The sequence below is a fragment of the Amphiura filiformis genome, chromosome 18 (assembly GCF_039555335.1).
Source record: "Amphiura filiformis chromosome 18, Afil_fr2py, whole genome shotgun sequence".
Classification (NCBI taxonomy): domain Eukaryota; kingdom Metazoa; phylum Echinodermata; class Ophiuroidea; order Amphilepidida; family Amphiuridae; genus Amphiura; species Amphiura filiformis.
In genome coordinates, this window is record NC_092645.1 from 45,322,009 (window position 1) to 45,337,482 (window position 15,474).

General features: G+C 38.3%; 1 protein-coding gene across 2 annotated transcripts; it reads left to right on the top strand.

Moving 5' to 3' along the window:
* The first annotated feature begins 1,590 nt into the window (after positions 1 to 1,590).
* LOC140139483 (sialidase-3-like) lies at positions 1,591 to 13,397 on the top strand. 2 transcript variants are annotated; one of them, XM_072161219.1, is made up of 9 exons: positions 1,591 to 1,831; positions 3,712 to 3,751; positions 4,125 to 4,295; positions 4,655 to 4,790; positions 6,634 to 6,724; positions 8,315 to 8,401; positions 9,139 to 9,272; positions 10,296 to 10,544; positions 12,830 to 13,397. In XM_072161219.1, exons 1-9 carry the CDS (start codon positions 1,651 to 1,653, stop codon positions 13,190 to 13,192), a joined length of 1,452 nt encoding a protein of 483 aa, XP_072017320.1. In that variant the 5' UTR covers positions 1,591 to 1,650; the 3' UTR covers positions 13,193 to 13,397. The 2 variants fall into 2 exon arrangements, with proteins under 2 accessions (XP_072017320.1, XP_072017321.1); XM_072161220.1 differs by lacking the exon at positions 4,655 to 4,790 and adding an exon at positions 4,839 to 4,974.
* The last annotated feature ends 2,077 nt before the right edge of the window (positions 13,398 to 15,474 follow it).

Below are 15,474 nucleotides of genomic sequence, written 5' to 3' on the forward strand. Positions count from 1 at the left end.
AAAATATTAATTTCTGACATGATCCTGTTCTGGGTCTGAACTGTTTTCATTCGAAATCTTGATGGCAAATAGGACAAAAGAAGCACATGGTCCTACTTCACAGTTTTTGTCTCGCCTGATAAGGCAGGAGACTATATAATCTTTTTTCCGTGCAGATGTGTGTAGGCGGGGTGTATGTGACAAATTTGGTTAAAGTTTTGGTTAAAGTTTGCTTTCCGCCTATTTTCTCGGAGACTATGAGTCGCACGTTCCTCAAACTTGGTGGGTGGGTGCATCTTGACCCGAGACAGAACCGGTTTGTATTGGTTAGTGGGTCAAGGTCACTGAGGTCATCTAGGGTCATCTGAGGTCAAATTAGTAAAACTGTCATATGTCCATGACACTTGGTGGGTCCATTCAACATTTAAAGCCAACTTTTTGGAAGGTCATTTCGAGGTCACCAGAGGTCATCTGAGGTCAAATTAGTAAAAACTGTCGTATGGGCATGAAACTTGGTGGGTACAGTCAACATTTAAAGCCAAATTTTGGAAGGTCATTTCGAGGTCACCAGGGTCATCTGAGGTCAAATTAGTAAAAAGTGTTGGATGGGCATGAAAATTGGTGGGTACAGTCAACATTTAAAGCCACATTTTGGGAAGGTCATTTCAAGGTCACCAGGGGTCATCTGAGGTCAAATTAGTAAAAACTGTTGGATGGGCATGAAACTTGGTGGGTACAGTCAACATTTAAAGCCAAATTTTTGGAAGGTCATTTCGAGGTCACCAGGGGTCATTTGGGGTCAAAGTAGTAAATACAATCGTATGGGCATGAAACTTGGTGGGTACAGTCAACATTTTAAGCCAAATTTTTGGAAGGTCATTTTGAGGTCACCAGGGGTCATTTGAGGTCAAATTAGTAAAAACAGTCGTATGGGCATGAAACTTGGTGGGTACAGTCAACATTTTAAGCCTAATTTTTGGAAGGTCATTTCGAGGTCACCAGGGGTCATCTAAGGTCAAATTAGTAAAAACTGTTGCATGGGCATGATACTTGGTGGGTACAGTCACCATCAGCCAAATAATCGTGCCCAGCCGATAACCGCCAAATTCATTTACCTCTACCAAAAGTAATTGAAAAAGCAGGTGGTCGCAAAAGCAGGCGAGACTCGTGGTTCGAGAACCGCCTTGTTTAATCCCCTATTCATGTTGCATGAATCACTCTGTAGTGGACCATCCTTTTGATACTTGAGTATATTTGGACAAGCGGAACAGTTTTGACAGGCCCTTTGTCTACCTCTCTGTTGAGTTTAACTTCAACACTGCACTATATTTTTCGCTCACTTGGAACGTTTTCACTATGGTAGTTCGACTAGCGTCTTCAGCAGATGGTGATGCTGTGATGATATCTTGTCTACAATCTGCTGAAGACGCTAGTCGAACTATAGTGAAAACGTTCCAGGTGAGCGAAAAATAGTGTAGTGTTGAAGTTAAACTCTTTAATCATTTTATCTACCACTACGTATGAATATCCACTCGTATTATGATTGATATTGTTTCCATTAAATCTGCAGTGTCATGTCACAACCAGATTATATACGAAAACACAAAAAACCCACAGACTACAAGCCTAAATTAAAAAGTAAAACTAGGAGCAACACCATCGTTTATCATCATGAAAAGCAGAGAGCTACTCGTCATATTAGGCTGTGGAGTGTTGGCGTTGATATGGCTAGCAAGTCGTATGAGGACACCAAGGAATAGGGTATATGATGATACATCAGGGAAAGTCAGCAACGATGATGTACGGGCTAGAGGTTTTAAACCAGCAACACCTGTGGAAACAGAAGCAGAGGGTAAGCAATATTAATGGTTAATTCCAGGATTAATTGAGTATATAGGGATGCACAGCTGGGATTTAAGAAACCCAGGGGGGTACTCAAGTTTGGTTTTGGTAGGGACGTGCCGCTGAGACTTTGGAAGTGCATGGACCCATAAATATACCAAATTTTCAAGAAATTTGGACCCATTGATATACCAAAAGTCACAATTTTAGGCCAAATTCAACCAAAATTGTCTTAGTTTTTACAAATTTCTTCAAAATTTTGGGAAAATTTTGGCTAGATTAAAGAAAAATTGGGCTGTTTTCCGAAAAAATTGAGAATATTTTGAAAAAAGGACCCATTCATATACCAAAATAGGCTTTGAAAAAGGAGTCATTGATATACCAAAAGGCTGAAAATGCTACCCATGTTTATGCACGTCCCGTATGGTCATTTGTACTGAGTATCCCCCGGTAAGAAACATGCCCCCAAAATATACCGAAGTTGACAAATTGGCCCACAAATGTGTATACTCATTTTTGGTTATATACAGGGTGTCCCAAAAGTCATGATATTTTTGAACTGTCATATCTTTCCTTAGGATTGGGCGAGGGGAAATCAAAATACATATTTGGAAACATTCATTCATTCATTCATTCATTCATATTTATTTTGCAAAATCGACAAGAACAATAATATAATCAATCACAAATTAACATAAATTTAGCATATGAAATACATGGATACAAGCAAAGACACCAAAAAGCCGAAATGCCAGGATAACCCATAAAGTCTAGCTGCAAATGTGTAAACTTATTTCCAATGGGGTCCAACATAAAGACAAGACGGAGCCTGGGACGTACGGAGGACAAAACAAGCAAAAGGACAGAAAGGAACAGGTTACACAAATGCAGCTGTCTCTTGGGTTAACGACTTCTGGCAAGGTGTTTTTTATGGCATATTTAAAAGTATTTTTGTCAATAATAGCTTTGATTTGGGATGGTAAATTATTCCAATCAAGTGTGGATTGATAGAAAAAAGAATTTTTGGTGTAAGATCCTACTCTCGGGACATGGAAATTTGAAGCACTAGACCTAGTGGTATAATTATGAACATGAGATATTTTTGTAAAGAATTGATCAAGATAAGACGGGGCCAGTGAGTGAAAAATATTAAACATGTGATTTAGCCTTAATTGTCTAGCCCTGTTTTGGTAAATCACAGTAAATTGATTTATTTTTTAATGAGTTCATGTACGTTTTACAAAAAAGTTGTTCTTTCAGCCCTCTTTACATCATAACTCAAGAACCACAGGCCCTATGAAAGTATGTGATATTTTAATTCTTCTACACACTTGCTATGAAATGATCAATGCAATTTTTGCCAAAGCTCACTACCATTTGCAAGATGCTGTGAACTAACAAACTAGCAACAGTTTAAAATTGTTACTAACCTTAATATGCCCAACTGTTTCACCATTGATATTTATTATGTTAGTGGGTTTATATATGTCAAATTTGGTGTTAAAATGATTGCACAAGTTTTGTCTGTGCAACGATACATACATTTGTCGCTTGCTGTATACTAGAGTTATAATATATAGGCCTACGTTTAAAATGGTATCGAGACTTTTGGGACGCCCTGTAACTGTTCAAAATTACATTTGCCAAATTCTGGAAAAATTTAAAAACATTTGCTAAAAAAACAATGAAGAAAATTAATTTACATGTTTTCCAGAATTTTGGGGAAATTTAAAATTGAAAAATATTTAAACTAGGTCATCCACCTTTAATTCTGTATTCATTTATTTCAAATTCAACATAGATTAAGCAATCCTTGTGTGTTTTAATACAATAGAACATATTGTGGAGTTGCCACTGAGACATGTTTCATTTGTTTTACTTTTATTGCAGTATTGTTTTATCAAGATATGAATGGCTACAATACAACAAGGTAAGGAGTCGACCCCCAATATATATATAGCCTCTACAACTTCAAGCAACTCAAAGAAAGTCAATTACCGTATTGTCTGTAATAAACACTCCCCCCCCCCCCTCTAATAAACGTCCCCCTCCAATTTTTCTGTGAAAATTTGACAAAATGCAAATATTTCCATGATATATTGTGTGAATATTTATATTTCACAAAGCCCCTATATGTAGCCTCCCGTTGTGCCTGCAGCAATTTTCTGCTTCAAAATGCACTGCTAGCCTGCGTTATTACACAAATTATGCATTTTGCTGTCCACACACATTTGTATTGCGCTTGTATAGTTTCCAGGGCTTGCATACACAACATTCTTTTTTTTTTCTTGTTTTTTTTTCAGAATACCTGCTCTAGTCTACCATCATGACATGTTCTTTGCCTTTGCTGAAGGGCGTAGAGAAACCTTTCGCGACATTGGAGAAATGGATATTATCTTACGACGTGGAAGAAGAAAAGACTGGAAAGTTGAGTGGGGGCCAGTGCAAATTGTAGCAAGGCAGAGCGGTTACAGGTAAAGAAAATAAAGGATTGAAATTTATATATTGACAACTTGTTGATTAATTCAAATGGACTCGCCCATTCAGATAACCCCATATTAAATATATTCTCCCTGTGTGAAATATTATAAGGTTGTGAAGGTTCTATAGAGAGTGTATGGATTTCAACTGGCTCAATGTTAGAAACATGAGAATAAATAAGACATTTGATGAAAAATAACGCCAATCAAATAACAAAAAAACTTTAGAAGTTATATAATACTTTCCCTGAGAAATTATCTTACACTTCCCACAATGCATTTCTTCCCTATACTGATTTGCTATCCAGTGCAACATGGCTCGATTACTTTTGCATATTACTTTTATTACACAGATTGATGGATCCAGTTCCAATTGTAGACACAGAAATTGACATGATCTTATTGGTTTATAATGCACATCGATCTAATGTTGAAATATGGGATGAGCTTGCCGATGAAATACTCACTACCGAGCTTAAGGTTATAAAGGTATCTCATAAACAGTAATTATTATTACATATTACTTTTGATGCGCAGAATGATGAGTCCGCAAGCAACAATAGACACGGTAGTTGACATGATCCTACTAGTTTATAATATCCATCCATCCCATGTTGATGTATGGGATGAGCTTGGCGATGAAACATTCACTACCAAACTGATGGCTATAAAGGTAAGCCATGTGCTTTCGCATGATGATGCCATCGCATCACATGGAATACTTGTGCTCTCAGTTTCTTGCTCTTGTTGCTTTTTGTGGCTTTTGGTATGGGGTTAGTGAACACCCCGGCGAGGGAAAGGGTGGTTGAATACTTGCGCTTGCAGTTTCTTGCTCTTGTAGCCTTTTGTGGCTTTTCTCCTACACAGGGGGTGTAGATTTCAAATCAAGAACCCATTCAGGTAATCACATTTGAAATTGTGGGGAAGATTCCCGGGGGAAGATTAAGGTCATATCTTCAATCCATAGGGGGTGTATAATGGGTTTCAACAGGAATATCTCAATGTAATCTTGTTACTGAGGGTGGGTCGTTTTGTGAAGTGTACAAATCAAAATTGCTTCTCTATAATGTCACTTTCTTGATATCTTGTCACATAAATGCAAAGGCACAAAACTCCACAATGAGTTGTTAGACACAGGCAGGGTCTTAGCTAGCCACCCGTCTGGCCGTCATTTTAGACGGCCAGTTTGCTCCTGGGATGGGCAAAATTAATGCCTTTGACAGATGCTATATTATAAATTGTTTGTTTTGAGAAGCTAATTGACCTTTTTAGTAGACCCAATTTGTAGTACAAGGCCATATCAGCACATATTTGAACTCTTTGAACCCCCAATGGGCTATCTGGGAAATGTTTTAAAGGTCAAATTAGGACAGGCAATTTTATTCAAATGACGGGCAACCCTCAATTTCTAGCTAAGACCCTGGACACAGGTGATGGAACAATAGACTCTGATGCATATGCTAGAAACTGGTGTATCCTGGGTGTAAGATATGCATGAGTTAGACTAATGCCCCCAGCATACTTTCCTGCCTCTTGCCATTGCGGCAAGCGGCAGGGCGTTTCAACCAATGACAAGCCTTGATTGTGTCCGTTTGTCTGCAATGCGCGTGCGCACCTTGGTCTAGGGCGGACATTTTAAAAATGAATTTAGAAGAGCAGCAACGACATCACTTGCATTACATTCCAGATGTTAAATCTACATCATATGCAAAATTTGAGGAAATTCGCACGAGTCGGTTTTATTTTAGGGCCATTTGTCTATAACTGGTCTTTACATGTAGCCCTATGGAGAGAGTGCCCGTTGAGGGCGCTATAACCCCATTTTAGGAACAAAAATGTGATTTAAAAAAAACAGACTCGTGCGAATTTTCTAAAATTTTCAGGGTATATAGTATGAACATGTAGAAATATAATCAAGTAGTTGCCCTACCTGCTCTTCTCAGAAAAAATAAAAAGTCCTATACCTCAATGATAATGAAACCTAGGTGCGCCACGCCGCTCAGCGGCAAGCGGCAGGGTAGTATGAAACCAGCTTAAGTTTATAAAACACTATTGATGAATTAAGGAACATATAGAATAAAACTGTATAAGGCCAAAAAATTAATAATATTTCTTAAAGCTTTGCAAAGAAAATAAAACTAAAATTGCCAATTTTTCTGAGACAAATGCGCACCACAATATCTGCTTGCGCCAGCTTTATGAAACTAATAATTTGGATGAAAAGATCGAATCCGCGGATATAGATTGAGATTCTCCCTATAACTCTGCATAGGATGTACTCTGTTAGCCCATAAAAGATTTTAATTTGTATTTATGTTACTCTTTATTATAGAGTTATGATTTAGGTTTAACTTGGACAGAACCACAAGATTTGAACCATGCAATACAACTCATCAAACCAAGGGCATCGCTATATGGTCCAGGTACAGTATAGCTTTATTGAATCATGAAGCAATACAACTCATCAAGCCAAGGCCTTCACTCTATGCTCCAGGTACAGTATTGCTTTATTGAATCATGAAGCAATTATAATACAACTCATTAAGCCAAGGCTATCACTCTATTCTCCAGGTACAGTATAGCTTTATTGAATCATGAAGCAATACAACTCATCAAGCCAAGGCCATCACTCTATGCTCCAGGTACAGTATTGCTTTATTGAATCATGAAGCAATACAACTCATCAAGCCAAGGCAATCACTCTATGATCCAGGTACAGTATAGCTTTATTGAATCATGAAGCAATACAACTCATCAAGCCAAGGCCTTCACTCTATGCTCCAGGTACAGTATTGCTTTATTGAATCATGAAGCAATTATAATACAACTCATTAAGCCAAGGCTATCACTCTATTCTCCAGGTACAGTATAGCTTTATTGAATCATGAAGCAATACAACTCATGAAGCCAAGGCCATCACTCTATGCTCCAGGTACAGTATTGCTTTATTGAATCATGAAGCAATACAACTCATCAAGCCAAGGCAATCACTCTATGATCCAGGTACAGTATAGCTTTATTGAATCATGAAGCAATTCAACTCATCAAGCCAATGCTATCACTCTATTCTCCAGGTACAGTATAGCTTTATTGAATCATGAAGCAATACAACTCATCAAGCCAAGGCAATCACTCTATGCACCATGCAGGTACAGTATAGCTTTATTGAATCATGAAGCAATACAACTCATCAAGCCAAGGGTATCACTCTATTCTCCAGGTACAGTATAGCTTTATTGAATCATGAAGCAATACAACTCATGAAGCCAAGGCCATAACTCTATGCTCCAGGTACAGTATAGCTTTATTGAATCATGAAGCAATACAACTCATGAAGCCAAGGCCATCACTCTATGCTCTAGGTACAGTATAGCTTTATTGAATCATGAAGCAATACAACTCATCAAGCCAAGGCTATCACTCTATTCTCCAGGTACAGTATAGCTTTATTGAATCATGAAGCAATACAACTCATGAAGCCAAGGCCATCACTCTATGCTCTAGGTACAGTATAGCTTTATTGAATCATGAAGCAATACAACTCATCAAGCCAAGGCTATCACTCTATTCTCCAGGTACAGTATAGCTTTATTGAATCATGAAGCAATACAACTCATCAAGCCAAGGCCATCACTGTATGCTCCAGGTACAGTATAGCTTTATTGAATCATGAAACAATACAACTCATTAAGCCAAGGCCATCACTCTATGGTACGCAGTGGTGATTGCGCATGCTTGTTTGCGCGTTAAGAAACGATACACAAACACAGGTTATTTGTTAGTGAGATTAGAACAATTGCATCCCCGCAGTCAGTTGTGAGATATGGATGACCTCCATATACGATCACAATTTTACAAATAACAAAACATCTTTGGATCACATGCATTGCGGATATTCATGACATTATGAATTAGTCCCTGAGTTGTTTGGTTTATGGAATGATTGCAGTGGTTCATCTGTAAAGTGTTCACACTATTACCCACCAGGTTTTTTTTTCTTTTCTTCTTTGTAGCTCCTGGGCATGGCATTCAGATGAAATCAGGCAGACTGATAGTGTCCGGTAGATTTTGGTCAAAGGTGACTGACTCAAAACAAAAAGGTATGCAGCACATTAAGGAGAATCAAACGGTATGCAGAGGAGGGGGGGGACAAAACAGCAAATAATAGGCATTAAAAGTTGGTAAAGTTTGATAGCCAAAAATTGCCAGCTCCAAGGCCCACAGAAGTGCCACATCTGCAAAAACAACATGGATCAATGGGAATACAAAAAGTGCACTAGAAATACTGAACAGCAGACAAGGAGGTGTTTCCTGCTGGTTTCTGCAGCTTCACAACACAGCAGGCATGGGGTTAATGTTAAATTGCTTGAACTTTGCCCTTTTCCCTTGTCAGAAGTTTTGCTTTTATTGTTACTCTGTAGACGTCCCCCTGATTTGGTTCATATGTTTCGTATGTTGGGTGTGTCTAGCCAATAGAACATATTACTGGAGAAGACGTTATATTTTACTTAGACTTAGCACTCAAATTTAAACCAAAATGATAGAGCACAGAATATTAACGGCCATCGCTCATTCAATGGAAGCATTGTGGCTGCGTAAGCTGGAGCTTGGCTGGGGAAGCATGTGCATTGGTAAATAGGTATGGGCCCTGAAGAGATATATACCGACTTGGGTGTGCAAGAAAACTGTATGCACTACATGAATGTACATTAATTATTCTTCCCTACTTTCTTCCCTGTTCAAAATGTTTCCAATTCATTATTTTTCTGCCATTTTCTATTGTACTTGAGCTAACACCCATTTCTCACTGTCATTATGTATACATTACACTTTGCAGGTTTTAAACATGGGACATTCCCTCAAACAAATGTGATATACAGTGATGATCATGGTAAAACATGGCATCCAGGAGGCCGCTTTGGCTATAGGGAAGATACAAATGGCATTGCAATATTTAGTGATGAAGCAACAGTAAGTTATACACTATGAGATATTGAGACTGAAAATCACACTGAAACTGCACAGTAACACTGAAAATTATAAATTAGATAATACCATTGGAATAGCACTGAAAAATGCGTCTTTTGTTATGTCTAATCACACTGAGAAATCAACCGCAAAACTTCTGAAAATGAGTGGTCATTCATTAATCCCACTGAAATTGTTGTGTTCCCTATTAAAGAAAAATATAGCACTAATTTTTTGGGATTCAAAAAATATTATCAAGTTCTCCCAAAGTGAAACATAATTCAATCCTAATCAATCGTTTAGTACTAACTGAAGATAAAAGAAAAAGTTCACTATTTTACTAATTTCTTGAAAAAAGAGCCAAAAGCATGCATTTTCGGCATATTTTCGAGTCACAAAAATCAAAGACTTGGAACAAGTCTAAGCATTCAAAATCTTGAGAAAATGCCTAAAATTGCCCTACTTTTCACTTTCTGGTGTTACATTAATTAAATGATTGGTTAGAAGAATGAAACATGTCTTTTCCAAAAACTAGAATGCATAAACTGAAATTAGTTTTAGTGCAAGTCTTTGGGCTTGATTGTCACAGTATATGGAGATGCCGGTTGACCCGGCGAAAGCACTAAGATGAGTGTACCAAATTTGAATAGCGTATAAGTTTGCTTTACATCTCCACGCTATTCCTTTTCCATAGACTTCCATTTAGCCAATAGAAACAAATTAGTTCGATCTTTCCATCGACCATTGATGCTTGGTCGATCCTTATTATTAATTATGAAATCAATTAATTTACCATTGTTAATTTTGATAAAATAGTAATTTGTGCCTGTAGTGATATTGACCAATATAAATTTAGCTTTAACTCTGATTAATTAGTTAATAGTTCATTAATAACAAGCATCGAAGCAGCATCGACAGTCGATCCAAAGATCGAACAAATTTGTTTCTGGTGCCTTAGGTAGAGATACATGTATATGTCATACCTTGATCGTACAAAATGAACATGATTTTTTCCCCTTCAAACAGGCAGTAGAGCTTGACAATGAACTCTGTATTAATGCAAGGACACTACATCCGGATCAGCCTCGCCTTTTGGCATTCAGTAATGACGGGGGCGCAAGTTTTGGTACACCTAGGTTTGCTCGGTCCCTACAAGAACCAGGATATAAACCACGTAATGACACATCATTTGCAAGTAATCATACCAACACTCTGCAAGGACCGTTCCTATTGGAAGATAACACAACAAGGGCAACCTTTGGTGGTGGATGTCAGGTTTGTATTATTTATAATATATATATATATAGCAGTTACTTGCTCTTTGTATCTGTGCAGTAGGAGACAATTTTTACTGCAGTTTCTATGGACATCCGGGCCCTACTCTGCCATACTTGCCCGGGGGGTACTCAAGTTCGTTTTTGGTAGGGGTGTGCAGCTGAGGATTTGAAAGTAGACCTATCAATTTTGCAAGAAATTTTGACCCATCATATATCGATGTACCAAAAGTCAAAATTTTCGGCCAAATTTAACCCAGATTATCTTAGGTTTTTACCAATTTTCCCCCAAATTTTGGCGAAATTTTAAAGATTTTGGCTAGATGGAGGCAAAATTGGGGTATTTTCCGATGAAAATTTTGAAAAAGGACCCATCCATACACCAAAATTGGCCTAGAAAAAGGGCCATTGATATACCAAAAGACCAAAACTGCTACCCATGTGTGCGGCACATACAGAATTATAGAATAGTTTTAGTGGTGGGCGGCATTTAAAGAAAATCTTGCATATTTGGCAATTTTTTGCCAAAATGGACAAAATTCTTGACTTATCCAATAAAATAGTGCAATTTTGGCCTCTGAGTGGTGGGCTCCAGTGCCAAAATTGAAGCTGTGTGATGGGCTCCAAAACGTGAGTGGTGGGCTCTGCCGCCCACCACCGCCCACTGTAGCTACATCCCTGGATTTGTACTGAGTATCCCCCGGTGTTTGGCTGAGTAATGGTACATGAACACAGCCTTTTGTCACTATATTAGTCATTGTGTAAAGCTGAGTTTACTTTATACTCCTTGTAGACTGAATCCTTGTCGTCACAAACTGTGCAATGTGTGCAATGCTTGTTAGTGAACGTTGACTGACTGAGGGCGTCAGTCCATACCCAGTCGCTTTTGCAGAAAAACGAATTGCTTTTGCAGAAAAGCAAATTGCTTTTGCAGAAAAGCAAATTGCACGCATGCTCAGCACGATGGCGATTTTGTACACTGATCATTGGTGCGATTCACTTTTCCACAAAAATGTTCGAGTATAAATTGCAGAAAAGAGTATGTGTTTTCAACAGACACACATTTGTATTGGTTCATTCAAACATTCAATCCCTGATTGGCTCATTATATATGATATAGGCTTTCCAATCTAAAAAATAGTTCTTGAGGCTGAAAATTCAGCTAGTAATGCCTCTGGAGTTAAGATCTCGGATAGTGACGTTTTCACTATTGAGAGCACATCAAACATATCAAACTATATTTGGAATATACGAGGAATGTCCTGATGATGATTTTTTGAAATTCGCAATGTAATACATATTTTATGGCAAACGATTAAAAATTGATATTTTGAAATTTGACAGTCCTCGAAGTAAATTGTATAAATCTAATGATAGGTATTTAAAGTGTATGTAGCTGGGATGAAAAGCGTCCATATCATATGAAAACTTTGACCTTTCATATTGAAAATATAGATATATATTTTTTCCCAAAACACCAAAGAAATGCTAGACTATGCCATAGTCAATTTTTGATAAATAAAAATATGTTATTAATCATGATGAATGCATTCTGTTGAACTTGATATTATACTGATATTTATTACAATTAAAGTATTCAATACTAGTAAATGGTCACAAAAATGTTTATATTAAATTGGTAACAGTAAAAGTAAAGTATACACAGTCCGATATTATTGAATGGAACATATTTTAATGGCATAATTATAATGGCTAACTTCATACTGAATAATTCTGATTTTAGAATCTACCAGTTTATTAATAGCAAAAGCCCAAGTAAAATGTTATAGTTCGAGCAGGACTTTGTCCCTAACACACACCTGAGACGAGGTATATTCGTCTCAGACACACACTGTCAATCATACTTGTTTATCAATTCAATGTAACCGCAAGCACTAAGCATGGAAGTACAAGACGTGCTAGACGTATATGTCCCTGCACCAAGCGAGAGTTTATCTTTCACCTGACTTTTGTGCCAACCGCCAACACAAAGCGCCGCAAATTCCACAGATGTGTCGATGTAGTTAATGGTAATGGCACATGCCCGGGGATTTAAACCATATCAAGATCTTTTGATCTTATTGTCTTGTCCATCACAGATTTGTTTGTTTTTATGTGATGTCTCTTTTCTTGTTTTACCTTTGTTATTTCATTTGACTGTCCGCTATAGGCTTGTGGTATACATGTACATTGCTTGCTTCATATTGTTTTGAAATATAGTGCTTTGAATTTAATTGAAAAAGCCTGTGCTCATTAATCTTATCATCCATGTTTATATTGATACAGGGTAGCACGATAGGTTTTACAGCCCCACAGCCACTTTCACCATCCAACACATGGGTCGTCTTCTCCAACCCAGCATCGTTTACAACCAGACGAAACATGGCGGTGAAAATCAGCAAAGATGGCTGCCGAACGTGGAGTAAGCCATGGGTTATCCATGCAAATGCTTGTGCCTACTCAGACTTGGCTTATTTTGAGACCTGGGACTCAAATGCTGGAGTCTACTCACCAAATATTGCAATTTTATTCGAAGGTGGGGGAGAATTCCGGTACGAATCAATTCAATTTAAAATGTTTAGTTTAGAGAGGATGTTGCAAGGGATAACGGAAACATCACCATTTTCTTCAGGATCTAATTTTTTATGAGAACCAAAACCAAAAGTATTGCAGGAGTATTAGGCAAAAAAAAATTGTTGTGTTGCCCTCAATCGACCGACCCTAAATCCTGAAAAATCAGAGACGCAATTTTCTTTTTGAATGATGATTTTCACAAATTTGTTCAAAAAGTCAATGTTTTTCACTTAAGATTAATGTTTTATTGAAAGACTAGTCTTAAATTGATTATATTACATGTTTATTTATAACAATTCGGTCAGAGACCAGGCGAGAACCCAATAGTGCCTATGCACTAAATTAAAGGGTGGCCTAATTACACCAAACACAAAATAAAAGGGACAGACAAAAATGGATGAGAAAAATAAATCAAGACAAAACAAATGAGGTGGAGAAGGAGATGGCTAGCACACCTGGTCATTAATGGCAGATTTGAAGGCAGCCAGGGATGGAGATTTGACTACAGTGTCAGGAAGGTAATTCCATAGGGTAGGTGCATATGGGAAAAAAGATTTTTTGAGACAGGAGAGACGGGAAAACGGAATAACAAGGGCGCAGCTGTTGAGATTATGAAGGCCAGGGCGCCGGGTGCAGTTTAAATGGGTTTGGCGAAGAGCAAAGCTTGTGAAGGATTTTGTACAAGTGGCAGAGTGTGGCCAGATCGCGACGTTTGGAGAGGAGGGGAGGTCTACTTTTGAAAGTAGATCCTCATGGGAAAGCTTCCATTCCTGCAAGATCATACGGAAGGCAAAGCGCTGGGTGGATTCTAACCGGTTTGTGAGCGTCAGGTTTAAAGGGTGGTATGTGATTGAGCCATATTCAAGGGTTGGACTTAACAAGAGCCAGATATAGAGAACGGCGGATATGGAGTGGGGCATTGTGGAAAGATCTGTGAAGGAAGCCTATAGTTCTACGAGCTTTCTTGCAAATGCTATCAACATGGACTTTCCAGGAGAGATTGTTACTGATCCATATGCCTAGAAATTTAACAGAGCTAACTCTTTCAATGGGCTGTTGATTCATATAGAGTTGCATCTGTGGGTAGGGTTCCTTTTTTGTTGATATTATCATGGTCTTGGTTTTGCTGGCATTGGCTGAGAGATGGTTGGAACGGAACCAGTTATGGATAGCATTAATGTCCTCTTGGAAGCCCGTTAAATCAGAATTGCAAGTAAGAGGCTTATAAAGTGTGGTGTCATCTGCATAGAGCACCAAGGCACTGTCCTGGGAGAAATTAGAAAGGCAAAGATCGTTAGCATAGATAAGAAAAAGAAGAGGGCCCAGGACAGAGCCTTGAGGTACTCCAGAGATGACAGGGGCCGGATCAGAAGTAACGCCATGAACCGCTATTACCTGCGTTCTGTTGGAAAGATACGAACGTAACCAGGACATGAGTGGACCAGTGATGCCAACAGATCTGAGTTTTAGCAGCAAAGGACCATGGGGTACTCTGTCGAAAGCCTTTGTAAGATCAAAGAGGGCCACAGCAACATCGTGCCGCTTCTCCAGAGCATTATACCAGTCATGAAGGGCTGTTGTTAAGGCATCAGAGGTTGAGGACTTGGGGAGAAAACCAAATTGCCGGGAGTGAGAATGTTGTTCTGATTGAGATGTTGGAGGATGTGCTGGTAAATGACTCTTTCCATGAGTTTACTGATGATCGGCTGAAGCGATATAGGGACGGTAGTTGGAGGCAGACTGGCGGTCACCAGATTTAAAGATCGGAATCACACGGGAAAGCTTCCACGCGCTTGGGACGCAGCCAGTATGAAGGGATAGATTGAACAGTTGAGCAAGGAGAGGAGAGACAGAAAAGGCTGTGTTCTTCAGCATCACACTGGTGATCCCATCTACACCGGCGGCAGAGTTGTTTTTCAGTTTGCGGATAAGCTTATGGATTTCACCAGCTGAAAGCAGCTGAAATGAGAAATAGAGGAAACTGTATCATAGTTAGAAATAAAAGGATCAGACACTTCATCTTGGTTGAACATGTCTAACAAGTATCCAGAAGTCAAAATTGACAAATGTCCCCTAATTGGAGAAGTATTATTTAATATTTGAGGGGATTTTTAAAAACTGAAGGTTTAAAAAAATTTAAAAATAAAAAAATCCGACTGACCCAACTTTCCCATTTTCCCACTTGAGGGCAACACAACAATTTTGTTGGCCTTTATACTCCATATCTGAGCAACAAAGGTGGCAAATTTGAAATTGGAATATAATAGGAATAAATGGAATTAAAAAAACACACACAATAAAATACATAAGAAAATAGATATCTCACAACTTCAGAACCAAGGTAGACCTTTTGGGTC

Bases quoted from the DNA above. Each gene is read 5' to 3' on its own strand.
- LOC140139483 (XM_072161219.1), top strand. From the start codon at position 1,651: ATGAAAAGCAGAGAGCTACTCGTCATATTAGGCTGTGGAGTGTTGGCG. The intron at 1,832-3,711 runs GTAAGCAATATT...CTTTTATTGCAG, and splicing joins TGTGGAAACAGAAGCAGAGG to TATTGTTTTATCAAGATATG. The intron at 8,402-9,138 runs GTATGCAGCACA...TACACTTTGCAG, and splicing joins GACTGACTCAAAACAAAAAG to GTTTTAAACATGGGACATTC.